This window comes from Athene noctua, chromosome 10 (genome assembly GCF_965140245.1).
Source record: "Athene noctua chromosome 10, bAthNoc1.hap1.1, whole genome shotgun sequence".
Lineage (NCBI taxonomy): Eukaryota > Metazoa > Chordata > Aves > Strigiformes > Strigidae > Athene > Athene noctua.
The window spans coordinates 4012138-4040015 of record NC_134046.1 but is presented as its reverse complement, the minus strand read 5'-3'; the positions used below and the strand labels follow the sequence as shown (position 1 = coordinate 4040015).

The 27878-nt window shown below is 34.9% G+C and overlaps 1 protein-coding gene across 5 annotated transcripts in view; it reads left to right on the top strand.

The window, feature by feature from the left end:
* CFAP20DC (CFAP20 domain containing) overlaps positions 1-27878 on the top strand; it is an 83830-nt gene that overhangs the window by 24921 nt on the left and 31031 nt on the right. For 2 of the 5 annotated variants that reach the window (XM_074914200.1, XM_074914205.1), the window contains exons 6-13: positions 503-617; positions 3490-3646; positions 6314-6478; positions 11388-11524; positions 12677-12857; positions 13408-13554; positions 18526-18857; positions 23812-24225. In XM_074914200.1, the coding sequence (XP_074770301.1) occupies positions 503-617; positions 3490-3646; positions 6314-6478; positions 11388-11524; positions 12677-12857; positions 13408-13554; positions 18526-18857; positions 23812-24225 (1648 nt within the window). Of the gene's footprint in view, positions 1-502; positions 622-3489; positions 3647-6313; positions 6479-11387; positions 11525-12676; positions 12858-13407; positions 13555-18525; positions 18858-23811; positions 24226-27878 lie in introns of all 5 variants that reach the window. The other 3 variants (XM_074914201.1, XM_074914202.1, XM_074914203.1) reach the window with 3 other exon arrangements.

The window sequence follows — 27878 nt, the reverse complement described above, 5'->3', positions numbered from 1 at the left end:
CTCAGGAAGTAAAACAGACAGACAATGTCTTGTGTCTATCTTTAAGCTGACAAAGAGTTTATATAAAATGACAGAGGCATTTTTAGGAGAAGTAAGCAAATAATGTTTTTCTAGTTAGCAGGTGACAGTGTGTCCCAAGATAACACAAGCTTAAGGGGCAGAAACAAGCATGATTATTAAAGGCTACTGGATTCTCAGTTCATACAAATTGAATTCTTTCATAGTCTGAAGGGCTATGGAAATCTAGCAAGGAGTATAGACTGTTGAAATAAAATTAGCATGTAAAGTGATTTTATATATGCAGGAATATAGCCACCAAGTTTGAATTTGAGGAAGAAATCTCATTACTCATCTTGTAAAAGAAGTAGTTCTTAAATTCCATATTTGCTATCAGTGACATAAAGGTTCTGCATATGAATAGTTTTTTTGTGATTGCCCAAAGATACTGGGTTATTGAATTGACAAAGATCTGTTCTATTCTCTCCTGCTTTTTCTTCTATAGGATAACTGATTTAGGATATATTAAAAGAAGATTGTATTTATCAACAGTCCACAAGGAGTTGTCTGTAACCCCTCTGCATGCAAAAATTCCTCTGTTTATGATCAAGCGCAAAATAGTAGGTACCTTGGGAATATTCTTTGAACTGTAATTGAGCATATTTTTTATCAGAAACGTTTTATGTAAGTTTATAGACCTGTTGGAATTACTGTTTGGTTTAGAACTCAGTTCCTACAAATTTGAAAAACGTGTGTGTCCCCTCTACTGCATAGTATCAGAACCACTTAATACTACTACTCTTCTACCTTTCTTCTAACACTAGGAGTCCATTCCCATTTTCCAAGATTAATGCTGTTTGTGATGTGTCTATTTCTCACTTTTGCTATCTATTCAGCCTCTGTAAAGTTCTCTGTGTCCCCGATACTTCTTCATTATAGTGCTCCTGTTCATGTCTACCTTCTCCTGCAGTGACCTTTTCTTACAGTCACTGGAGCTGCTGGTAGACTGTAGCAGATTTATACTTCCATGTGCTTCAAGTTCTTCGGTTCTGGCATATATAAAACAACATATATGTCAAACTGATGAAAATAAAACAAATAGCTATCATATTCTCCCTGTTCATCTCTCCCATACCCAGCCACAACATATGGTAATAGTGGTCAGGATACAAAACCTGATGGTTACCATATAACCTTGTAAAGGCTTAAATCTCAAATACTGCTTTAGAAAATCATTTGAAGATGAGAATAGCTGTATTTCAAATGTTTAAAACACACATATGCACCAAGAGAACTAGATAACACAGCATAATAAGGAGCTGTGGATTAAAGGCTGGTCATGAGAGAGAATGTTTTACAAAAACTTCTGAAGTTACAACTTCTTTTAAGATAGTTTAGGTGAAGGCACCTGTGATCATTTTAGTTTTCAGGAGTTTTCTACTTTGTGGGAAGAAGTGGTTGGATTTCTTTCAAATGGATATGCATCAGATCATATCCCTGAAGTTGCTGTTAATTAAAGATCCACTGAAATGAAATTATTTTCCTTCAGTATAATTTCACTTAGTTTGTCTTGGTGTCAGGCTAGCAGAAATGTTTTAGGATTAAAGTATGCATTAACATACACCAAGTTAAATTCAATCAGAATATGACCTTCAGTTATGTATTTTAATTTAGATAATAAAATATTAATCAGAGATCTGTCTAAATTATAAGGCATAATGAAAAATATTTTAACAACATTGACACTTTACCAACCTTAAAGAGCAGGTCTGTATTTCTTAGTATATCTGAATACTTGTCTGTCATCTTTTAAATGGTTGTCTGCCTTTTTATTGTTGCTTTTACTTAAAAGAAGGGAGTATGCTGCTTTCAGTGATTAGATAGATTGCTTACATGACTCTGATAGTTTAATTTACTGTATATACAAACTGATCATTATTATCAGTATGATTGGTTGTGAACAAGGATATAATATGTTGTTTGTTCCATCACTAGTACATAGTTTACATTTTCATATGCTAGCTTCCTGTATTGTATTTTTACAAATGATGCTATTTTTCAACCTCAGCAATAGAAATACCAGTTATAATTAAATACTGTGTTTTCCTTTCCATTGCTTGGTGTCTTTGAAGCATTTCTTTCCAAAATTTCAGACTTAGAAGCTGAATAATAATTTATGCATCTACATGTTTTCTCAAAAAATATTTGCTATTTAGCATTTAGAACTAGTACTTTTACCTCAGCTTTAGAAGGAAACGAGGCATGTACAGTCATTATGTCTTAGTGTTCTTCTCCCTTAAGAAAACTTCAATCCATTGGTCAGCTAAATTTTACACGTGGTTAATTATATCACATATATTACAGTTCTGCAAATTTTATTGAAATGGTTCCATTTCTCTTCAAGGCCATCTCTGTTTATTTCCTGGTTGTAGATGTGTTAATATCAGCTCATCCCTCACTAGATGCCAGAATTGATGAGGAGAATAACTGTTAGGAACACCACAACTATGAGCATACGTGTGTTTAAACATCAGAGACTCTAAAGAGAAAACATAAAGCCACAAGAAAACATATTTTATTAGTTCTTCTGCTTGTGGTATTACTTGTTTTATGTGAAACTTTTTTTCTAGGAGGGTAATGGAACTGGAATATGGTTCACATGCAAAATAGATACCTGTAACTGCTCATTTCTGTATTAGAAAAAACAGCAATATACAAGTGTTGAATTAAGTTGGAAAAACTTGAAACTGAGAGAATTTAAAGAGCTGCTGGAATAGTGCAGGACAGTGTAGCACTTTGATGTTAGTGTTCTGACAGTGTTCCCCGAAACAAATGGAATAATCATCTAATGAGAATGAAAACATGTATTTAAGTAGGGTATTTAGGAACCTAGGTAGTCGTCATTATCTGATTTGTCTTTTAGAAAGGTGTTATCAGGAATGGATAACCTTTATTATAAACAAGAAGTAGTTTTAAGATGTTATGATAGAGTGGGGTCTTGTCCATACTAGAAATCTGCCTGACAGTCTCTAGTGGGAAAGGGATGCAAGCTTTGGAGAGGTCTTTTTCTTATGAATCTCAGAAGGAAATAATCAAAGAGTCACCAACTAAGCCTTTGGAGCACTTAAGTTGCAGTAAATTTAACTTATGAAGTAATATTGAATAACAATTTCTTTTTCCCCCAGAAAACCTTCAATAAATGTACTTTCTCACACGTGAGCTGCAAAATGTATTGGGGATATGCCAAGTTACAGAGCTCACTTGAGCTAGCAGTCCCTAGGTCATATGCGCTGACTTGTTTGTATAAATAGTTGTTGTAAGTGCAAATGCATCGATATCTTTTTTAATATGAAAATGTTATGCATTGTGAATCACAACCTGTGAGAAACTATAATATTCCACAGAGACTTCACTTATAAAATATACACTAATACTCCTCTGCAATGATGAGTTTTTTGAGTTTTACTAAAGAGTATTGTTTCTCTTTTCTAGTGGTGCAATATGTGTATTGACTTGGTAGCATTCACCAGTGAAATATTCAGAGGAGCTGTCTTCCAGTCTTTGGATGGAATTATTATTTCGGCTAACTGTAAACTGAGAAAGATCTTCACTTTAAAATCCAAGCCTCAAGATACAGATGAGGAAGATGGTGTGTTATAATTACTATATAGTCTTAATCATAACTGTTCATATTATAAAATCAAAAGCTTCTTAATCATCAGATTGGCAATTTGAAAGATTGCGTGATTTCATGAAAATTAAACTAGTAGTACGGCACATTAAATCTGTTAGTTTGGGGCTTTAGGCGACTAATTAAATATATGTGTTACTCCTCTGTTTTAAAGATTGACTTTCCTAGAAGTACTTTACTGAAGAAATTTTGGCAAGATTTATCAAGTAGAGAGCTTGTTTTAATGAGGGTATCTTATGCTGATAGAAATCAGGTTTTGGTCAAGAAGAGAACGTCTGAAAGGAAAGAGAAATACTTTAATTTAGCAACATTTGCTGTTTGTTTCCTTAATTTTTGACATTAACAGCTGATGAAAGATTTCTTCTTTAAATAATCCAAGACATAATACTGTTTTGTTACAGTTTTATGAAACAGAGCTATGAAACTATCATAAACACCTCTCTGTGATCTTAAGTCCATTTATTCTAATATGTTCATTGGGAAAGTAATACTGGTGGTGAGCTGAAAAATGAGAGATTATAGATGTAATAGATCGGTCAAAAGTTTACCAGTCTCCCAACTAGCATCATAATCCTCAATCATTTTATTCCAAGGGAGAGAACTTCATTTCTCACTGATATTTGCAGTAATAGAGGAGGAATTGAAAAAGCATGGCTAGCACATTCTTATTTTAGAGGAACCCTACGTGTAGTTCAGCTTCAATTCATTCAGATCCTCGTTTTGTGGCTTTTAAAGAACACACATGAAAAAAGGGTTCTGGTTTCTGAAGGAGGGGTAGTTAGCAGTATTGTAAGTGTCACAAAATGAACAAAATATATCTTCCATTTGGAAAACCTAAACCAATAAGGGAGAGTATGGGATCATTGTGATTACTCTTTTTTTTAATTGGTGTAGCTGGAAAAATATCATTCAAAAAATGACTACAGTGAGAATCTGGTAAATTCTCAGCAGAAACTGCAGTTAGAGGCCTCACTGGTTATAATTTAATTTAACTCTGTTGGTGCATTGTTTTCTCTCTTCCATTCTAAACAAGTTTTGAAATGTGTGTAAATGTTCTAAATGAGTTCCAAAATTCAAAAATATAGTTAACATAATGAGTAGACAGCTTCAATAAACTGTATGCATGGTAAAATATTGCACTTTTAATTACTGGATTATTAATTCTATGATTATTGCACAGCTGGTGGGCATTAGAATTTTCTGTATGTTTATGAATTTCCTTATCTAGGTAAGTCTTAAAATTACGCTACAGCTCAGGGTTTGGCTGTATTAAAATAACTCTATACTTCATACCCAATTACTGAAAAACAATAGTAGTTTTTTGTTACTGTTAATTAACTTTCAGTTAATAATCATGATTCGATAAAGCTTTTTTCCTCTCAGTTGATTGGACCAGTTAGTTGAGCTCCAGTGGATGAAATAACATTGCAACTTGTAACAAGGGTCAAGTTCTTTCGTTAAACCTCCTTGGTGGCAGAAGTAGTGATTTCAAGGTGCAGTGCATGGGTTATTCTTTCTTAGTAGCTCATATACCATACGTTTTGCATTCTTAAAATGATAGCAAGTGGAAAGGCTAAACCACATATACTAAGGAATTATTTCTGTATGAGATCATTGAGATAGAAGAGGAAATAATTTATCTTCTCTGCCCTGTGATATTGAGGCATATAAGCTTGATATATACCTAGTTTCTGGTTTCCATAGTAATCCCAAGGTTATAGATGGGGGTTTTATCACTAATTTTACCATCTTACAGCAGTAAATAAATGTTTGAAAAAGTATGTCCACTACTGAAATATGACATGGGACACTTGAATTTTTTCTATCAGGATCTCAATACTTGATCCATTATTCATGTTTGGTTTGGGAGTTCTATTTTCCCCTTGGAAAAGAAGCTAATATTCATTAGCTTACTATATTCAAGTCATATAAAATTTGGAATGGATTTGCATGAGAACATCAGGAATGGTTCTGACTATGGGTACCTTTCTTCATAAAGAATAACTTTCATAAACTCAGTCTGTATTGGATATCAAAGCGAAAGCAGAGACAATCAGATCACATTTTACTAGTGCCTGGTGTCAGAAGAATAGATAGCTTGACAGTTTTTTAGTTTATCATGAAAGTGTAATGGTATCCAAAGTTTGGAATTAAAGCTTGTCAGATTCTTTATTTGCATATATGGGGCTCTATTTGATACTTCAGTCCCACTGACATCAATACCATTTTCAGATGTTCATTTTGTCTGAAAATCAGTAAATCAGTATTAGAATTAAAACTAAGTTAGACTAAAGTTAACAAAATACATTTTGTGACTCTGTTTTGCTTATTCACTTGCCAAATCAAAGGAGTCCATTTACTATGGCCATACCAGCTATTGGTGCATCTTTCTTAGTTTAAATATATTCAAATATTTTGGCCTGAAAAAATACACAGTATAATTTTAAAATGACATGCTTATTGTCTTAAAAATTAACAATTGCAGCAAATTTTTCAAATTACTATAATTATTAAATTGTTATAACCATATGAACTAAAATATATGTAATCTAACAAATAATGTAAGTCAAATTTAATTCTGTTTTGTCATCAGAGTGAAGTAAAACCTGTGTTTCTTAATTTTAGATATGCGTGCTCTTCCATTTATGCCACAAGAGCCCACAGATGTTATTCCTCGAGCCTGCCAGCTAAATACAGATGTGCCACAAGTTACACAATTGCTGAACCTGACCAAAATTCGTAAGGCAGAAGTAAAATGCAGGAGATATCCAGTAACAGAGCAAGAAACAGGTACTCTGTTGTATTAAAATATTGTGAATACGATTGATATAGTATCCATAGAAATAATGGGGGTTTTTGTCAAAGTGCATGTTAAGAGTTCCAGTGTCTTGAAAATAAAACATGACAACTCTTCCATAACTATAATATCATGAGCACATTGACACATGTCTGTTCTATAGTTTGAGATCAAAACCTTCCTCTTAAGTTCCAACCTTACTCTAAGAACAGGGTTGAAGGCAGATTATTTCATAAATCCCTACTGAAATTATCTTGTGCCATTTCTGAAGTGTTTTATTTTGGCCATTGTTTGAAACTGGATGTTAGACAGATTATTGGCTCGTCCTAGAATAGCGATTCCTGTGTTTTTAAATTTACGTTGGCATGTCTGTCCACATAACATTTGTAAGCCAAGAATTAGTAGAAACTGAACTGTAGAAGTAAATGCCAAGATTTGAATGTGAAATTGCTTTAAATAGACTTGGGTCAGACAATTGGCTGCTTTTTTACTAAAGCTATTATTTTGTTTTAAAACTGTATTGCTTCCTACCTACAGTAAAGTCAATAGTAAAATTTTACTAAGGAAAATGTCTTTATAGTTCTTAATGTTTTGATTCAAACTAGTTAATATCTCTTTAAAACTGGCTGACCAATGAGTGGATTGACGGCAGCCCTGCAGAGAAGGACTTGGGAGTATTAGTGGGTGGAAAACTGACCATGAGCCAGCAATGTGTGCTCGCAGCCCAGAAAGCCACCCGTGTGCTGGGCTGCACCCAGAGCAGTGTGGGCAGCAGGTACAGGGAGGGGATTCTCCCCCTCTGCTCCGCTCTGTGAGACCCCCCTGCAGTGGGGGCAGCTCTGGGGGCACCAACAGCAGAAGGACACGGACCTGCTCGAGTGGGGCCAGAGGAGGCCACGAGGATGCTCAGGGGCTGGAGCCCCCCTGTGAGGACAGGCTGAGAGAGTTGGGGGGTTCAGCTGGAGAAGAGAAGGCTCCGGGGAGACCTTAGAGCGGCCCCCAGGGCTGAAAGGGGCTGCGGGAAAGGGGGGAGGGACTCCTGATCACGGGTGAAGGGATAGAACAAGGGGTAACAGTTTTAAACTGAAAGAGAGGAGATTTAGATTAGACATAAGGAAGAAATTCCTTACTGTGCGGGGGGTGAGGCCCTGGCACAGGCTGCCCAGAGAAGCTGTGGCTGCCCCCTCCCTGGAAGGGTTCAAGGCCAGGTTGGACGGGGCTTTGGGCAACCTGGGCTGGTGGAAGGTGGCCCTGCCCATGGCAGGGGGGTTGGAACTAGATGATCTTTAAGGTCCCTTCCAACCCAAACCATTCTATGATTATATGAAAACAGTTTTGTAATTAAATAAATCATCATTAATAACAGCAATAGGATAAGAGACAAAGATTGTGTTCATTAATGGAACTCTGTAGTTGTAAAATGATTCATAAACAGTAGTGGGTTTATGGTAACTATGTAAAGAATGAAATAAAATTTTCAGCTATTGACAGATTTTTTTGTGGTTGAACGAAATCAGCTTTTTTAAGTCAGTTGTTGAGTTTTGAAGACATCAGCTCTATTTCCAATGAGGAAATAAATCAATGTAGAGAAAACCCATATTTTTCACTAGTAGTACATATCATTGGCTAGAATTCTAACATAACAAAAATATAATTTCCTCATTCTCAGGATATTACTGTTTGTGTAAATCCAGTTTCACGTAACTAATCTGTATCTTATTTTTTATTCAAAAATGTTCTTCTGTAGATACATTTGCAACAGTACATATCCTGGAATATGTGCAAGCACTTCTTAAAAAAAAAAAAAAAGGTTGTTTTTTTTTAAAAAAAAAGATTTTAAAATGAGAATTTTTAAAAAATTAGAATATTTTGTATATTCGGATTCATGTCCTTCATAGAGAACTAATAAATTTGCCCCTTTTAAAATGTTGACTCGATTGTTATTTTCAGCTTAAACTTAAGAAGTACGTAAATGTCTTACTGCTAAAGCACAGAAAAATACAGAAATCTCTCTTTATGGGCACCCTCTTTCATCTACTCTCATGTTATTATTTGCTTCTGTAGAAGGCACAAGACTAAGCCTCTAATTTGGTCCATATAATAATTGCAATGTCTTGAAGTTTTCCATTTTCCCCTTACTCTGTTCCTCCTTTCTGAGTCATTGATTCATCATACTAAAACGAGGTAGGAAAACGTCTTTTGAGAAGGAAGTAGGTCTGAAGTAGCTTAAAAGTGGGTCTGAACAAGCAAATTAGATAAAGAATCCATTTCCAGTACATCTTCATCAGTGCAGGGAATGTTAGAAGTGGTGCTGTAGGTAATGAAGATACATTTTTATTCCACTGGTTTTAGTACTTTCTCAGTCTTGAGGATTCTCATCTTTAGTGTTTAGATTCAGTGAATAATGATTTCCACAATTTTTGTTAAAATGCTCTGGAAATACATGTGCAAAGTATTGACCAAAAGAATAAGATAAATTACAGAGAAAGATAACTACTGGTGAAGCTTAGTGCTATAAAAGACGAGACTTCTACAATGAACAATAGTATTTAAGGTGTAGCATATCAAGAAACTCTAAAGAAAAATAAACTTTGAAAGAAGTATTTCTTTGAAAACAACCTTCATAATATGAAAGGTTTAAGAAAATACTTTTTAAACTTGTTTTCTTCTGCTTTTATAAGAATATGAAAAAAAGCAACTCAAAGATTTTATCATCCACACTAAACTACCATGCTGATGTTTTTTCAAGTTGTTAACTTTTGCTGTCTTGATATACCTCATTAGTAAAGGCAGTCTTTGTCCTAGAACAGCTGAAATGAATATGAGGGGTTTAAAATTTTTGCTTAGAGTAAGACCCTTCATACATTTATTTATTTAAACTACATGCAGCTTTTTTACATGCAAATACCATTTTTGTAATATTAAAAGGCAAATAATATTTTTAGAGTATTATTGCCCTACAAGGAGTCAAGTCGAAGTTCTGTTATGAAGTTTGATTTTAAGTTAGCTTTTGAAATAGCAAAGGAAACTTTGGAATTCACTTTCTCAGTGACTGTATTCAAAATCAGTACTTGGCTGAATTATCAGAATACAAAGGACTGTAAAACTTAAATGACTACAATCGTGTCAATGATATATCTAAATAAAAAAATGAATGTTCATTTAAAACAATGCTCAAGTTTTATTGTCCAGACTAGAAAGATATATAGCCTGTACATATATATATATATATATATAGTAAAATAATTAATGATATCATCCCTGACCTACATGAAAATGAAATGTCTTCAGTTTAAGGTTTAATCTTTATTTTTAATCTCATTTTATGAACATAGCATGTGCTCTTCCAGACATGCTTTACAAATTTCAGAAGCTGGACTTCTTGAAAATGGAAGCTTTGCTGTGTTTAAGTACCTCTTAACTGGAAAATGTTCTTTTTATCCACTAAACTTTTTGTTTACTTGATAATCAAAAGCCCAAATTATTTTTAGTATCATCCACTTTTAATTATACATATTATTTCATTATGCCATCAACACACTGTTATGTGTAGATGTAGGTAATTAATTGCAGTCAATTAATGTGTTCATAAAGAGAGATTTTCATGCAAATCAGCTTTTATAATTGGAGCTAACAACATCCCAAGGTAGTCAGCAAATTAAAGAAATTGATGTTAAACCAAGACAGGTCATCTAATCTTGTGAAATGGCAGCTGTTAGCAAACAAATGTCACATCAGGAAAAAGGGAAGAAGGTAATTGCAGAAACTGGCTTCTTTTGTTCTTATTAGTACAGTAAGTAGTAATATTTGGTGGCTAATACATGATCTTTTTTTTCATTTCCTTGAAGACACTGGAAATAAAGCTGATCTAGAAATAAGTTTAAATAACTCTATAAAAAATACTTAGAAGAATCGACAAAATGTTTTGTTTCTATTTTATTGCTTTATGAAGGTATCAGATCTCTAAAGCGAGATAAGAATTTAACGTTGAAGTTGTAGCGAGAAAAAATCTTCAGGCATTGTAAATTTTAACTGTTAATTCATGTGAAGATACCCTTTTTTATCATCTCTGGAAAGGAGAATTCACTGACAGTCTTGGAGAATTAAAAAAGAGGAAAATAGATATTACATGCAGTTCTGCAACCATGGTGATAAAATTAATATGTCCCTAGTGATAAAATTAATATGTTACTGTTTTACTGTCTTTCCCTTTTAATTATTTTTTTTCAGCAGATTCACCTGCATTCTGTGTTTACTTTTTCTTTGTCTTGCAGACTGACTGGCATTTTCTGTGGTTGAAAAGAATTATAAAAATACATCTACTTTTTAAACAGTAAAAAATAAATACTGAAAGGCGGAGAAGATTTTAACAGGAATAGAGTGTGTTTACGATATTAGGGCTCAGCCCTGGTAATACAGTAGATTCAGTAATTTCAAAAAGCAAGCTACACGTAAATAGTTCTCCTCTGGGCTGTGAATGATACCTGAACAGTCTTGCCTCAGTTTTCTTCTGTTATTATTTGTTTATTCTGTTATTTATTAATAGAGTTGTTTTTTCTTCCTGTCAGACTTTAGGTTTTCATTGAAGTACTAAAGAAATCATGCAAGCCAATTTTTTTGTGCTTATAAATAGCCCCTTTTTAAATAAATCTTTAAAGCAAGAAGATTAGAAATAAATCTATATAATAGACCAAAAGTTTCTTGATTGTATGGTGACTCATATAAAATGTGTATTTGCTATTCCTATGTATTTCTAGGGATTGAACATAAGGAACATAATTTTTATGTATGTTTCATATTTATAATTCTTTTATTTGAGTTGATTTGAAAAAATGTATTAATATTTATTCTTTGGAAGTACTGTATTTATTTTTTAAAAAACTATTATTTTTCTTAATTTAGGTAGCTTGATTAATAGAGGACAAGGCAACATACGCAGCGGTAAAACTCAGGATGTATCACACATTGCTTTTGGATCAAAGATCCTTGGGCCACCTCCATCTTCAAACAGAAGAGTCAGTACAAAGGTATCTGGAGAGGTAGGGAGCTTAAATTACAACAAAACTGCTGGCACTTCTACAAAGGTAGAGATTGACAAGCAGAAGAGTCACATTAAAGGTGTTTTCCAGAACTGATGTGAGGCTGTGTCTGGAATACTGCGTTTGGTCGTGGACCCCCAGTGTAACATCCAGTGGAGGGCAAGTAAAATGCTTTGGTGGCTGCAGCACATGACATGGGTTTGTTCAGCCCACAGAAGAGAAGACTAAGGGAGAATCTAGTTGCTGTTTTCAACTAATGTAGGGCTGTAGAGAAGACAAGCCCAGATTCTTCTAAGAGGTGCAGTGAAAGGACCGGAGGCAGCAGGCCCAGATTACAGGAGAGCTCTGACAGTGTAACGATGAAGTGGTTCAGTACTGGTACTGGAACAGGGTCACAGGGAGACTGGAATTTCAGAACTTTCAAAGATAACAAAACTTGATTGGAACAGACTGATCTGATTTCAGCATTAGGCCTACAGAAGTCTCTTCCTACTGAAATTACTCTTTGATTTCTTACCATTCTTATTTTTCTGAATTTTTTTATTCTAGACTGCTGAAATTTGTGTGTGTGTAAATATTTTCCCTCATGATGACAGCTATGATGCAAAGCAGAAATCATGTATTTTGGTATACTCTAAGTGGATGATAGTCAGCCATACGGTAGCTTATGTGATACTATCAATAACAATCCCAGGGAAAACAACTGGTGTCTCTCTGCTCGCAAACAAAATGCAGGTTTTAGGAACCTGGTAGGGACCACAGTTCCCAGCTTAACACCGTGAATAAAGTATCCAGCCAAAGGAAGTAGACTCTTCTGTGGGAAGGCAGTTGAAAGCTAAGATGTAAAATTAAATTCCTTTCTCCAAAGAAGAAATGACTCCTGAGATCTAGCCACAAGTTTCACTGTGGTTTTTATCCAGATAATGAATTTATTTCATTTTCTTTGCCTTGTTTTCCTTTCACTCAGTGAAAAAAGCCCTGCCTGTTGTTAAAGATTGAAGATACCACAACTGTACCTACCAAAAAGTTTCCTGAAAAGATAATATTTAAAAAAAAATATTTAGAAACATTTATTTGAAAAATAAGCTTAATTTGAGTATTTTGAAAGCTGTTACCTTTTTGTCTTTCACTAAGAAAAGCGTGTCTTTCAAGGTAACAAAGACCTGGGGCAGCAAAAGTAATAGATCATGCCAACTTCAAAGTTCAGGAAAGGGAACTGAATCCATGCAAGACATTGAGAAACTGGAGCTGTCGTTCTCACCACACAATGATTCTTTAGATCAAGGAAGCAAAAGAAATATTCACCAGACAACTAAAGCTGTATGTCAAAATGGTAAGAGCTTAAAGCAAAGAACTGCCAAAATTTTTGCATGATTCTGACTTCAGAATGTAAGAGTTAATTCTCTGTTTTTCTAATCCTTTATCTTCCTTGTTAATTACTAAAGGCATTTCTATTAAATCCTGGCTTATTCTCCTGTACGAGCTTGAATAAATGCTCATTCTCTCTGCAGGTATTCATATTGCAAGTGTTTGGGCCAGGAGTCACCACCTGCTGGCAGTAGCCACAGGTTATACACATATTCTGCTTTTTCTCATACTGTGTATATAACTGGACTATGGTAGTGTTTCTTTATTATTTTGCAGACTTTTGCAAGCCTCTGTTTTATAACTTCTGTAGTTTACCCTTCTTCTATACCTAGTGTTAAATTTTTACTTGCATCTGACTGTCATATTCCTGCTGACCTACAAGATTCCCATGCTGTTTGGAAGATGTTTGTATGCCAGGACAAGGCTCTGTATGCTGTTTTTCCGTACCTCGAGTAAGAAAAGCACACAATATGACTGTTCACAGGCATTTCATAAGCTTCTGGGTTGTATTTCAGACCCTGCAATTCTGACTAAGAAAGCCTCTGAGAGTGAAAGAGCAGATTTTCGGTTTTCCTCGCCAAAAGGACCATCAGCAGACAAGAACAGTCATAGAAGATTATCTCTAAAAAATGCAGCCAAAACCACATGGGAGATAACCAGTGGTATGGTCATCATTTGATGTTATTTTACATCTCAGTTGTGTGGCATGGTAGATCCTCCAAACCTCTTTTTTCCCATATTTTGAAGATTTCAGTTTCTTTTCAATACATGAAGATGTTTAACTATATGTAGATGACTTAATGGCTTCTTTATCCTGTAGGACTAGGTTCAGCTGTGTTGAAGAGCTTCCTATAGGCAGCCTCTTCAAGAAAAGTCCTCATCTATGCTTTGTTATGAACTGTTTTCAGGCTGGGATAAACTTGACCTCAGAGAATGATAAGCATTCTTTGAGGAAAAGTTCACAGAGAAGGGGGAAAATTCAAAAGCAGAAACATGAGAAACATATAACAAAAAATGAGGAACCTAATAATTGTAAATAAAATTACACCATTCAACATATACATCTGCATAAAATACTGTACCAATCATTTACAGAAGGAAGTGTACACCAACACTATCAGATGGGAGAACAAAAACACTTCTACCCATTTCTTACCAAACTATTTCACATTTTCATTCACATTTTAAAACAAATACCTTCCTAATAGAAGCAAACAAATTATTATTTCTGTGATAACTTGTGTTGTAGCTGCAGTTCATGCACACTGTCAGGATTGTGACAACATAAATCTCAGGACTGATGTTCTAGTCAGGAAATTCCCAACAACTGATCTTGCCCCATAGTCAACAACCACAAGCTTGGCTCAGTGATGATGACTCAGCCAACAGCATAGTCCTGACACTTCTGATAAAGTGCTAATGTGCATATACGCATGACGAGTCATTGGCACAAAACCACATTCCCCAAGAACTGCAAGCTTACATGGTTTCTGACTCCCCGTTTATACTGTTGTCAAAACAAGTTATGTCAACAAAAATCTATCATATACTACTCTTATCACCAGGTATTTCGTATTCTTGAGCTCTGTGCATCCATATCCTATGGTGATCTTCAGGCAGTACTGCACTTGTTCTGCCATTAGCTTGAGTTAATAGTAATATAAATTTCATGGGGGGAAGGGGGAAATTTCATAAGTTGTTATTCTTATTACCTTAGAGGTTAGTCACTGCTATTTATAATAATATCTTTTAGATTTATTATAGACCTCAAATCAGCATGTCTTCTGTAGCAGGTGTGCAGTACCTTTACCAAAGTAAATTGTTTTTAAGCAAGGGAAAAAATAAAATGAGTGAGCATTGTTTATAGTTTGTCAGTCTTATTTATGCAATGCTGAAACCTTCATTAAAATGTTAGGCTGCAATTAGAAGCTTTAGCATAAGTCTGACTGTGTAGAAGAACTAATTAGATGTTTAGGTGATCATTCTTGCATTTATCTTGTTTGCTGCAGTGTTGTGATTACATAGTAGTTTGCATATTTTGCTAAGAAGATACTCCAAATTATTCATTACAATTGGCATTGAAATGCTGAGTTAAAAAGAAATTTCACTATAGTTTGTGGTGGAGAGATAATGGAATTTGGTTTGGTCCGAAACACCCCATATCTTTCAGTTGTAAGGCTATTAACAAAATGCTAAACTGACTGCAAGTTACGGAAGTGTCTGGACTCCATGGCCAGCATAAAATGTCATCTTAAAGCCTTACAGACTTTTCTGTCTTTCCCCTGCATATTTCATTAAGAATAAGTACTATGTTATATAAACTAATATTTGCATTTAAGTTATTACTAACCCAAGTATATTTCTTCCACATCTCTGGCAATGAATGTTGTTCCTTACAGAGAAGGTTAGACTAAAGACTAAAGACTAAAGAAGCAGAAAATTCAGGCTAAATATTATACAGACACTAAAGTAGTTCTTTATATTTCTGAAGTACTTTTGATCTGGGTAAAGACATCATTTTACTCACAATGGTAAGTAAAGTGATGTGTAAGAAGTTTTTGGAAGTCTGTGGCGGAGCCAGAAGTAGGAGTCGGGAGTTTCAGCTTCTAATTGCCTCCTCTTCTTTAAGCACTTGACAAGAATCTGTTACTTAATTTTTTTTTTTCATATTTTGATACTTCATTCAAAATAGACTTTAAAATCTCAAAACCCAAGTTGTTTAACACCTTTTTTGCTTCAGAATTCATTATCAAATTTAATCTGTAATGACCTCTGCAAATTAAACAGCAACAACTGCATTAGAAGTCATTCTAGAATGAGGATAGAACAGGTGAGACTGCAGTTAGGGAAGTTGGTTGTTACTAAGTCAGTAGGCCATAATAAAAATTAAGTCGTTACTCTCTACTCATTCACGTTCCTTTGTGCATAAGAATTAGCAGATTCTCATGAAGTGGATTGTACACTAAAAATATAACCATACCATAGAGGGCTCGTTACAGTGGTCTGAGCTGTTAGTGCATATTTAAAAACTGCAAAGACAGCATGATACATGTCAAATCTAATTTTGTGTCGGGGGAAAAGGCTTTCTCAATACTAAAGAAATATATGTTACACCTCTTGGTCTTAGTCAAGCCACTGCCATTGAAACATCGTAAAACATGTCTGGATTAAACTGCAAAATGGTGGGTGCCAGACTGGTCAGAAGATATGCTGAGATAGGAGAAAACTGCAAAAAATTTAAAAAGTTTCTTAGCTGGGTAAATTTTGAAGATTTTGTTGTTGTTGTTGTTTTGAAAAATGTAGCAAGATGAAAATTTTAAGGTCATTGCCTTAGGAAAAAAAAGAGGGGCATTTTAGACTTAACATCCAGAATAGCTATGGAGAAGATCTCTTTACCTACAAGATTGTTGTCCAGCCAATTGAAGTTTAGGAATAATTAATATTTTTGTGGCATTTCTGCATAGCACTCTCTGGAGTTACGGGTGTGCAACATCTCCAGGGCCAAAGACATTCAAAACAATTTCAGGCTTGGGGGGCCAGATTCCTATTGGACAATTGATTGAGCATTTTAAAATACCGATTTAGTGCAAGTTTTTTAATCATGTTAGATCACAAAATCAGCTGGGGAAAAAAAGTTCCTGGGCCTTTGTTCCTGAGCATGCTAACACTGTGTGCAGGTTCATATAAAAAGTTAATGAGAAGATCCCCCTTTCATTTCATTAATATAGGGGAAATGATTACTTTAAAAATGCAGCTCATACAGATACTAAAATATAGTGAAAGCGTAAAACCTGTGAAATGTGAGTTCATGACTAACATTGTGTTTTCTCTTATGATTTCAGTTGGTTTATACGTGTACAGCTTTTCACATGTAATTCCAACTGCCTGATTAAGAAAAATATGTTATCAGAGAGCATGAGATAATCTTGAGTGATCAAATACAGGAGAATTCCACTCTAGTATCCTCCTTTGAAAAAACTGTAGTCATTGATCAGAACAAAAGGTCGTTGGGTTTACACAAATGAACGGTGGTACTTTTGAATAGTCTCACTCGTTGCTTGAGGCTCTTGAAAAAAATAGTTCAAAATATTTGTAAAATAAATGGCATTACTTACATGTTCATCTTTCATGTCTTTTACTGATTAAAAGCAAGGAGAGGTTTTAATATATTTGCAAAATAAACTTTTTTAATGTATAATAAGTGATCTACTAGATTGTTGTTAAACCAGCGTGATTATCTAATATAAAAAGAGTTTGCTTGAAAAGCTTTGGGACTTCTGGCTATAGATGGTCTTCATGTAGAGGCTGAAAAATAGTCTCTTCTGGAACAAGTAGGTGCAAGCCATCAATGTACAAGATGCATTAAGTCCCTGCTTTTCACTGGTTCATAGTAAAAACTATGGTTTAGGGTGTTAACTGGAGTTTGGTAACTTTACTAGCTGTCTTCAGTAAACTGGAAAAATCAAAGCCTCCCAGTAAGAAGACAACTGTTTCTCCTGGCATCTCATTCTTCTTTCTTTTGCTTTCAGTTGTGGTGATTCAGACCTCCCTTTCCTTCCCCCAAAGCAGCTGAATCTGCCCGAAGTGATAATCATCTCTAACAAAACTAAAACCAGTAGAATACCATAGTAAACTTACTGTCTTCTGCGATGACAAGCATTTTATTATTGCAGTGCTACTTTATTATTACGTTTTTAGTATTCTTTTTATTGAGGCTTTTGTAATACGGTTGGTGGTAACTTTGTTTTATGGAGCCAGAAAGTTTCAAGATCTAGTGAATAATCCACACCACACTACCTTTAATGAAGATAAGGGAGTATTGCATACTTGAGCAATTCTCCTTTTCTCGGATGCTATTTGAGATTGGTTTTAATCAATCAAATTGACATTTTTTTCTATACCATCATTCCAAACAGTAAAATATAAGTTAACAATAAGAGTATAAAAATGGCCTTTTCATGTTTATCTGGTGCACTCAATCTTTAAATCCATTTGTGTAGTTTATTGTTTGTTTTAAAATTGGCAGATTAGCACTGCCTGTATTCAGGGAAACTTGGTGAAACGGATATCTTCATACATTTTTCATGTCACGCTATTTTTCATCAGAGCTGTAGTTTGAAATGGAGATTTAAACCATAAGTTCTGGACATAAAAGAAAGTGTAGAATTTCAGCAATGAAAAAGCAGCAGATTGTAATATTATGAACTTTCCACCAACGATGTGTGATTATTTTTTTAAATGTCAGCCATAAAAAATGCCGATAGAAAAAGATCAATAGCCAAATTTAATAAAATTATGTTTTCCTAGAATGAAACTCAGTTGAACAGTTTGAAATCTTCACAGCTAAATAATTTCAGATTTGCAAATTGCAGGCTTGCATGTCGTATATCGTAGCCTGCAGATTTTTTGACCTGTGATCTGAAAATGTTTTGATTAACCTTGCCTGACTTAGAAAGCAGCCTGATCTTTTTCACTGCATCCTCATCACTCTTCCAGCTCTATAAATCTGATAAGCAGAATGTTTCTGTATTAGAAAAACTTACTTTGCTGTACAACTTCCAGAGAAAAGGAGAGTGATCAGGGTAACATACAATTTACATATTTGGCATTAAAATAAACATTGTACGTTTCAGATGAATGGGTGCTTCCAGAAAGTCTCAGGAAGAGTATTCAGTTGGATGGAAGTGAGCACTCCATAGCTACTGAAGATTCAGCCTGCCGTAATTTAACCTCACCACAGAATGCCTCTGTTGAACATCACAGCGATGAAACAGGTGATCACCAAGTGAATGAGAAAGAGTTTTTCACGTTTTCATCAAGACCTCAATCAGCTCCTCACGGGAAGTCTCCAAATACATCTCCAGAATGTTGCATTTTCCCTTTGGATTTGAAGCAAGACAGTAATGGTGTACATGAGAAAATCCAAATTGAAGATAACTTTCAAGGAGCTGTCAGCAGTGAAAAGGTAGGCCACTTTGTACATGTAATTCTTGATAAAGTAGTTTTCATCCTAAAACTCCTAGGATGAGATTCTGTCCTCAAGCTAGACAGAGAGGATAAATCATCTTTTCCCCATACACCTACAGGTAGATTTGTCTTTGTCAGGTTGCTGTGTCTAACTGGATACAGGAGTGAAAATGCAGGTATACACTCTGTACAAGTGGACAAAAGAAAGCTAACTCTTTGTCAGCCCCTGTGCTAACAGAGAGATAGGAGTATTGTGCATCATTACAACAAAAAAGATTTCAGGAAAGCCTGCATCATAGATCTGAGCGAGCTGGAAGTCTGTTATGGTTGAGCAAGAGTGCAGTAAATAAGGCTTCATTGTGCCTTTTAAAACTCTAAGCAGGGACTGTTTTGCTCACCAACATTGTTGAAAGTGAATTAAGAAATTTCAGCTTTCTACTGTCATTTGATTATTGGTATTTCTGCTTTATATCTTATCTGAGCTGTGTCAGCATCACTAACTTTAATTCTTTTGCAATGTGGAAATATTTCAGCAATAAAATTAATGAAAGAAATATTTTTTAACAAATGTATCAGCTGATACTATATAGAAATTCACCAAATTGTCAATGCACTGAATAGTTACACTGTACATTACAGTAACTGCTAAAAGTTTCTACCTTTATGAACATTCTAGTGTATTTCATTTTTAATAAAATCTGTTTCCTAGCATTCTAATCTGTTCCTCATAGCTGAGAAATAAAATGCAACCATGTTACATAATAGTAAGATGGACTGAACTTAATTGCTCTATATTCTGTATTTCTGAGAAACCAAATTGCTGATGCTAATTATAAGAAATATAATCAGGGGTTTTTTTCTGTAGTTTTGGGGGTTTTCCCATTATCTGGGGCAGTGTATTATTTATTAATTTAAACCCATAAGACTTTGTTATTTCAAACAAAGTTCCAGATTTTCATCATTAAATCAGTTTTAGTCAAGTTCATGAGCAGTGCTATATGGGATACCATGGGATACCATTCTGATGATATAGAACTGTGTGGATTTCAAAGAATTTCTTTGTGTGTTATGCTTATGAAAAGCCAGAGAGGTTACTGCAGAAGCTAGGTTAAGAAAATATTTCCATAATATAAGGATCGTGGAAGCTTTACAGCACTGTTATTTACTCATAGTTTCCAATTTGATTGCCTTTTTTTTTGAGTAGGGGTGCAGGCAGGAGTCATTAAAGTCCTTTGTAAAGATACATCTCCAAAGCAGTATAAATATGGCAAACAGAAATTTCTGAAGTGGTACTAAACAATGAAGGCCGTGCTGTGATAAGTGAGCGAAAATAAAGTGTCTTTCAAAACTCAGTGCATATGGCATACTTAACTGATGAACTATAAAGCAAGACAAATTTATATAAATTAATCAAAAACTAAATTAATCATTAAACTTTGCTGGTGCTTAAGCCCTTACTGAAGATAGCTAACCTTCCATGCCATCGTTCTACCCCAGAGATCCAGTGCCAGGTGCACAAAGAGAAAGCAGTAGCCAAGTACTCCAGCTTTTACAGCACAACCACCTCGGGGCACAACATTCATGGCCATTCTAGAGGTTTGATGCAAGAGAGACTGATGGAGGATCCCTATCTTGTTTAGAAAGATGTAAGATATTATATAAACTAAGAACTTTTCTTTGACTATGTGCCAGAGTTGTGCTAGGGAACAGCCTTTGTTTCATTCATTACCTTTGGATGCTAACTGCATTAAATATCTCCAGCTGCAGTGCTGATACTGCATTAGACTTACAAAGCTAGAAGATAATTACATTAAACAAATTAGAGCATGCTAACAAATTATCCAGAGGTGTTTTTTTTCTCAGACTAACCACTACATTAGTAATTCATAGTTAAGCCTTTCTTTCATGTGAAAGAAGTCACTGAACCAACAAATTACTTAGCAGTCATATTTTGCCCATATTCATCCTCTTCCTTGTACAGATACATTCTGTGTTGCTTCTTGAAGTCAGCTTTATACTGATAATCTGGATACATATTTAATATTCAGATTACTGAATTTGCATTACTGAAGTAAATTAGAAAACAGTTTTATTCCAAACACTGAAAATACAAGAAGGAGGATCCTGATAGCTGAACATAAGACTGCTAACTTAATAGTATCTATTTCACCATGGTTTAAGGTATCTTTGCAAATTTACCAATATTTTTAGCCCAACCATGACATGTTTCCAAGTTTACTTCACTTATATGACGATATATTTGACTAAATTATGCTGAATCTTGCAGTGCTTTTTAAAAACATGTTCATCTTGCATGTAAATAAGCTACATAGTTAAAGGTTTTCACACTATTGCTGGTTTTCATTATCATTATATTACATCTTTCTCTGAAATTCACATACATTGTGTATAACACACATGGATATGTGCACACTTTTGAACTATATCAAAGAAGACATCTCAAACTACAATTTAAGTAATTGCATGTAGGCCTAAATTGACTTTCTCCAGGAAAATGCAAGTAAAACTTTGTTTTAATTGAAAAAAAAAAACACATTTGCGTACCTTTGTAGTTTAAATATCTCAGACTAGTAAAAAGTCCAAAAGTTTTCCTTGAGTTGTTTATGTCACTGCATCATTAATTTAAAAATTACAATCAAAATCTGTTTCTTCCTAGTCTACATTTGAAGTTAATGGAGCTGCAAAGGAGATTTATGTACTTATTTATTAAATCTGTGGAAAATCACTATTATCCACAAAAAATATGTACTTAATTGTAAAATATGAGACATGTTATGCATCAGGATAAATTTCAAGTAGGTGAACACAGACTCTATGTTGCATATACTGAGAGCCATAAAATATGCACAATAATTGTGCTAGAATTATATAGTTTATGTAATTTTGACTTTTGGGGAGGAAATGTTTCAGCCTGCAAACTGAAAACTGCAAGTATTTATAAATTCCCTTTAGTGGTTACTAATTAGTCACTGAAATAGTTCAATGCTGTTATTCAATTATCAGAATTAAATAATCAGTAAAGGATAAAAATTGCTTCTTCTCTTGGAACCATTCAACATCAAGTGACTTATTTTGTAATTATATGAATGTCCATGCTTTCAGCTCAAATTTCCATCAGAGACTTTGTATAATTAAACTTGTCATGGCAGCATTTACGGATTCTGTCAAACCCAGAGCAAAACCAAGAACTCTTGCTGACTGCAAGAGTTGTGTGGCTGTAGCAGGTATGACCACTTGTCACATAGTGCTGTCAAAAATGCTGGTTTAAGTGTAACAGGCAAGTTCATTGGAGAAGCCTTCAGTGAAGAAACTGAGAATTTTTCTGTCCTTATACAATTAAAAGAATAAAGGAATAAAATTAAATAATAGACCCTTAAAAAGGCTGATAGATAATTTCACTCTGATACCTCAGTGTTAAGGCTCAGCAAACAAAGGGATGGTATCCCATCTGCTCCTAGTAGGTGGCCCCCTAGTCATTAGAATGATCTTAAAATTACAACCCAGCAAGAGCAATCAGTTTTATGTATCCAGAACTGTCCATCTGCACGTTCTTTTAAAGAATACAGTACATGAGTGGAAGTGCTCATTCCTCAGGAAAATCATTCTCATCTTCATTTTACATATGTTGCACTACAGTTAACCAAGCAAACTTTACTGATTTAATAAATTATTCTAGTACCTAAATATGTATGGCTGAAGAGACATGGAAAGATGGGAGGGATTTAAGCTTCAGATAAATCATTGTCCATTTATCTCTAATGTGTAGGGGAAAAAATACAGTGTTTTCTTTAGTAATCTTCCATTTTAAATTAGCCTAACTTAAAATGGGTTCCCAGCACAGATTTTAAGATAATTTATGGGAAATAAAAATCCACGGAAAAATAGGGAAATACGGTTTTGTGTTTCAAGGAAATTACTAAGTGAAGGAATCCTAAACTTCCAAAACGTGTATCATTAATAAAATTGAGGGATTCATTTCTTGAATGTGCATTTCGTTCTGTGTAATCCTGTCCTGGACTCACTGAAGTCAGTAATGAGTTGGAATCACTTTAATTTGCAGTAGGACTGCACCCTGGCTACGAGAGGCCTACTGAAGATGATATTTCAGTGTCTTATTGAATCTTGTAATGTATGTTGCCTTACAGCCAGTGTGGTAGCATATGGCAGAGGACCAACAGGACGAGATGAAGATGAAGCCTCTTTCATCCTTTCTTGAAAATAACAACACTGAGGCAAGCACTAGATGTGCTTCACCATTATTTTTCATTCCATATGTTCAGACTTGCTGTTTGTTGTTATGATTAATATTATACATCATGTTGTTATGAGTAAACATCATACACTTGCTTCATGGGATGTTTTGCAGACATTGTTAGAAGCGTGAATATAAGGTTAACAAAATAACCTCCAGATTCTTAAATGATATTCAAATGGTACTGAATATGGTATTCAATTATATTACCAGAGATGAGCAAAGTGATCTCAGCAGGGGTTATTCCTTCTACATTCAAGATGAAGATGCAATGTGAAAATACAGAATATTAATAATTCCATTGAAAGACATTGTCGTAGACCTTTTGCATACTTTTGGTTTACAGTTGCAATAAATTTTATTGAAGTTATGATTATCATGTAACACACAGGTCTGGGAGGTTAGCAGCGTTCTAAATTTAAGCCAGCATTTTGAAAAGTGTAATCTTGTCTCCCTCTCCTCCTCTTTCTACCTTCTGCTTTTTACTACTTGAGATGTAAGAATATGTTTATGATATCCTCACTGTAGTTGCCAGCAAGAGCAGCTGGTTTTCAGAATCCTTGCAAATTCAGGATTAGGCAGCAGAAATTAAGGAGTCATTTTAAAATTTTAAGGTTATGTAAAACTGTATTGTGTGATGATGAGAGGGAATTGCTCTTGCTTTGTTTCCTAAATTTAGGATGACAACAGTGAATTCATCCAGAGTACAGAGAACCTTGAGATCAGCCACAGCAGGCAAGGAACATCTGATTCAGCAGTTTTTAAAGAGATCCCATCAAAGAGGATGTCATCAAGAAATGAATACTGGAAGAATAAGGGACACAGCAAACATAACCTCGAAGAGACTGTCTCATCAAAACCACAGAGTTCCACTATGAGAAAAACAGATTCTGTTAGCTCTCAGAGAAGCTTAAAACCTACCCTTTCTCTTTCTCCACCTGAAAGTAAATCTGAATTCTTTAAAGTAATTCGAAATGAATCTGAAGAAAATGAAAGATATGAAGGAGTTTCTGGTCAGTTAAAAAGATCCATCAGTAAAAATTCTCTCAAGAAAATCTCAAGAGAAAATTCATGTCTGACAACACAGGCTCATGTAAGTGATTTTTACTTTGAAATTAAGTTATTAGGTTGTATAAAGGAGCTATATTATACTCATTTGCATGAAGTCAAAAATAATACATCTTTCATCCAGATATATTCTGGTTTCACCATCACAGTATTTACTGACCTCAGTCTGTTGAAAGTTGATTTTGTGGTTTCTTGTGGCACACAAAATGGTACTCCGAATAAAGCAGAAATCACAGAGGTTTATAGATAAAAAGAGGTGTCGCTGAGTAATTCACATTTTGGAAATCTGTAAGTTAGGTAGTAGTTTTGGGCTGAAAAGTAACAAAGGAAGATTGACAGACTTTGATATATTAGCAACTGAATAGAAAGAGCCTTAATCTAGATACTTCATAGTCTCTCGGTAACAGCCCTGAAAAATAATAAATTCTGTGATTGAGAGGCAGCAGTAGGGCTGTGTCATAGGCTAATTGCCAGGCTACGAAAGGAATTGTTATATTCACTGAAGTGTTGTTTTATTCCTAGTTTTTTCTTTCTGGATTCTCCTTGTGGAAACATTCAGTAATTCAAAACCCAAGTTTGTCTGAAGCTAATTATATTCTTAAATATTTCCTAATAGCTAATTCTTGTCTTTTCAGCTTATAATGATGTGTTTTGAATCAGGAACTGGAGCTTAAGAATCAACTGTATTCTGTAAATCACAAATGAGGTAGTATGTTACTGTTCCAGGGTTTTGGCTATAAATCTCTTGGGTTTAGAATTACTGCAGATCCGTATCTTTTAGCGTGTGACCTCTTCTCTAAATGTATTATGAGTAGATTAGATTTGTTCCTGAGCATCTGGGAGTGGAACAGGCCAAACTTCTTCCTCAGACTTCAGAGATCTTTTTTGCAGATGTCAGATAATATCCTGTGAGACCAAAGATTCACATAGCCAGCATCTCCCATCCAGCAGCAGGCAGCTGTAGATGGCTAGGGAAAAAAAAACAGAGCAAACATCCAGCAATACCTCGCCAGCATGCCCTGCAGGCTTCCTTCCAGCAGTCGACAGCTTAGCAATTTCTTCAGTGAAAGGTGTTGTCTTTGTGGTAAATAACTGTTGGTGGAATTTTTTCCCACAGGTTTGTGTAACTGCTTTTTGTATCTGTACGGCCTTTGCATTGTGACAGTGAATTTCAGAGTTTGCTGTTTGTGGTTAAAAATATGTATCTCCTTTTATTTGTTTTGAATGCACTCTCTCATTCCTGGTGCTTTCTCATTCTTGTGTTTGTTATAAGAAATCATGAATAATCTTTTTTAAATTATTACTGTTCTTACCTGTGACACTTACAGTTTTGATGGCTGTATATCATATTCCCCTGCAATTGTCTCTTCTACAGGTCAAGGGGTTTTATAGTATTTAGTCCCAGGATTGCTGTTTTGTGAGGGTTTTTTGTCACTTTTACCCAAGGATGTTGAATTTTAGCTACTGCATGATCATTAATTAAGAGTGCTTTTTGGATAGTAATATTTTGATCCAAGCATTGCACACTGCTGGGAACCAAAAGAAGCTTCTCTTTTTTGTCACTCTGTGAAGCAGTTACATATTCTTTGGAAAAAATTTACCTACAGTAATGTCTTGCAACATGACGTATACCTCGCTGCATGAAGGAAACGGACATCTTCCATCATTATTGTGTTTTCTGTCCTTGTAGTTTGTCTCATCTGGGCCAGGATACCACAGTTACCATTCTGGTCAGGGGGATGTGCTGTCGTCTGCTATTGGGCATTTTAGTCCATAACACTTCTGTTACTTGTTGATACAGTTCACTTTAGTTACTTCATTTGACAGGATCTGTGAAAGGGGAAGCAGGAGTGACCCTTTCCATGGGACAAGGCTGCTACTGGTGGGACAAGGTCATTGTGCTGAACAGTTCCACCTACCTACTTTTGGCTGCTGCAGCTGCTGAGGGTGAACCACTCTGCAGCTAATTTTGGATGTGGAAATCTGGGCATTGAGCTAGGAAGAGCAATCCAAACTGGGCATCGGATTAAAGAATAGTGTCTAGGAAAGCATATGTTCAGCTTTGCTGTGTAGCTTTGGTAGAGAAATGCACATACCACCGTGCCACTGATGCTTCAGTGCTTTTTTGTGAAATGAGTGTCTTTCAGTACTGGTCCTACCCCAACTGTAGGGGTTGGATTTTATGTATGTCACAATCCTCTGAGATAGTCTCTCTGATTGAGGGTTCTAGAAATCTCCTCCTGCATTCTGCAAGTAGCTTACTGGATTATGTAAAGGCACTTTTCCTGATAAAAAGAGAAGATCCTTTTCCATGAAGAATGTGGAGACTGTTTCCTTGGGGAAGGCAGCAGATTAGGGGGAAGCAATGCCAATGAAATACAGTAATGCAAGTGAAAATTAGAAGCAGTGCTGAGACCTTATGGTGATGAAAAATATCAGTGGCCGTTAATCTTAAAGACAATAAAGAAAAAAAAGCAGAGAAAATCCTACCAACAGCAGCATATGTTCAGTGTATTTAGTATCTGGAAAAGGCAGTAGAATTGCCACTAGTGGTGTAGAAAATGTAGAAGAATGCAATGCATGTGTTCTTTTGTATTTGGGAAGAAGTAAGGTAGTATTTTTGTAATTTTTAGTCATAGGAAAACCCCAGCTGCTACTGATGATCTGATTCTCTGTTTCTTAGATATGTTAATATCCTTGTATCTGTCTGTAAGTGTATAATAAAATTTGTTTACATTTTACATTCTCTTTCCCTCCTAGTTTTATCTGTAGGAATGTTTTTTTCTAGTTTCCAGTAATTATTCACATTTTTGTGATTAAATGTGTTCCTTCCTTCTTTCCTGATACTTTTCAGTTTTGGAAAACTGTTCCACTTAAATTTCAACTATGTTTATTACTAATTTTAACTGTAGTCTATTTGTCCATAAGAAATGAAATATGTTGATTACTTTCTTAAAAGGTGTTATGAGCGTTTAACGCAGTGATCAACTTTGTGCTGTCAAACGTAACTAAATATAGGCTACCTAGTTGGATTGAAATTAAGTTTTTGAAGCGTTAGATTTCTTTTATAACTTTTTTTGTGGTACTCTGTTTTAAAAGATGAAGGAAAAGAGCTATCACTTTTTTTTGCTCGATAAATAGTTGATTACTAAATTAGACAACAGGGTTATTGCCATACTGTACTTGTAGCTGTAAATGTATTGCACATGTAATTTGTTGCTTGTAGGTATTTTTTTTGCAAGGACAAAGCCTATGATCAATATATAGAAACTCTGGAGTTACAGATTTTGTTTTATTGCTACAAAATACAAGATTAAAGTATCTGGCAGATTTAGCTCTCATATTTGATTTGATCAAATAATACAATTTTCCCATCCAGAAGCCCTTCCTTCAAGTTCTTTGATACTTCTTTTTGTATTATGCCACAGTCAAAATTTGAGTGCCACTGACTGCCTTTTAAACAGTGGTTGTTTATATTAGAAAGTATGTTCACCTAGCACTTATAAAGTCAAATATCTATTTTTATTAAGAATATTTCCAATAATTTTAAGAATGTGGCCTTTTCCTGACCACATACATATGTAAAGCATTTTTGTATCTGCTGGAGCAGTTTTGCAGGAAGAAACTAGTAGTATTCTACATCCCCACAAGTTTCAAGACAGGAAGGGCTGACATATA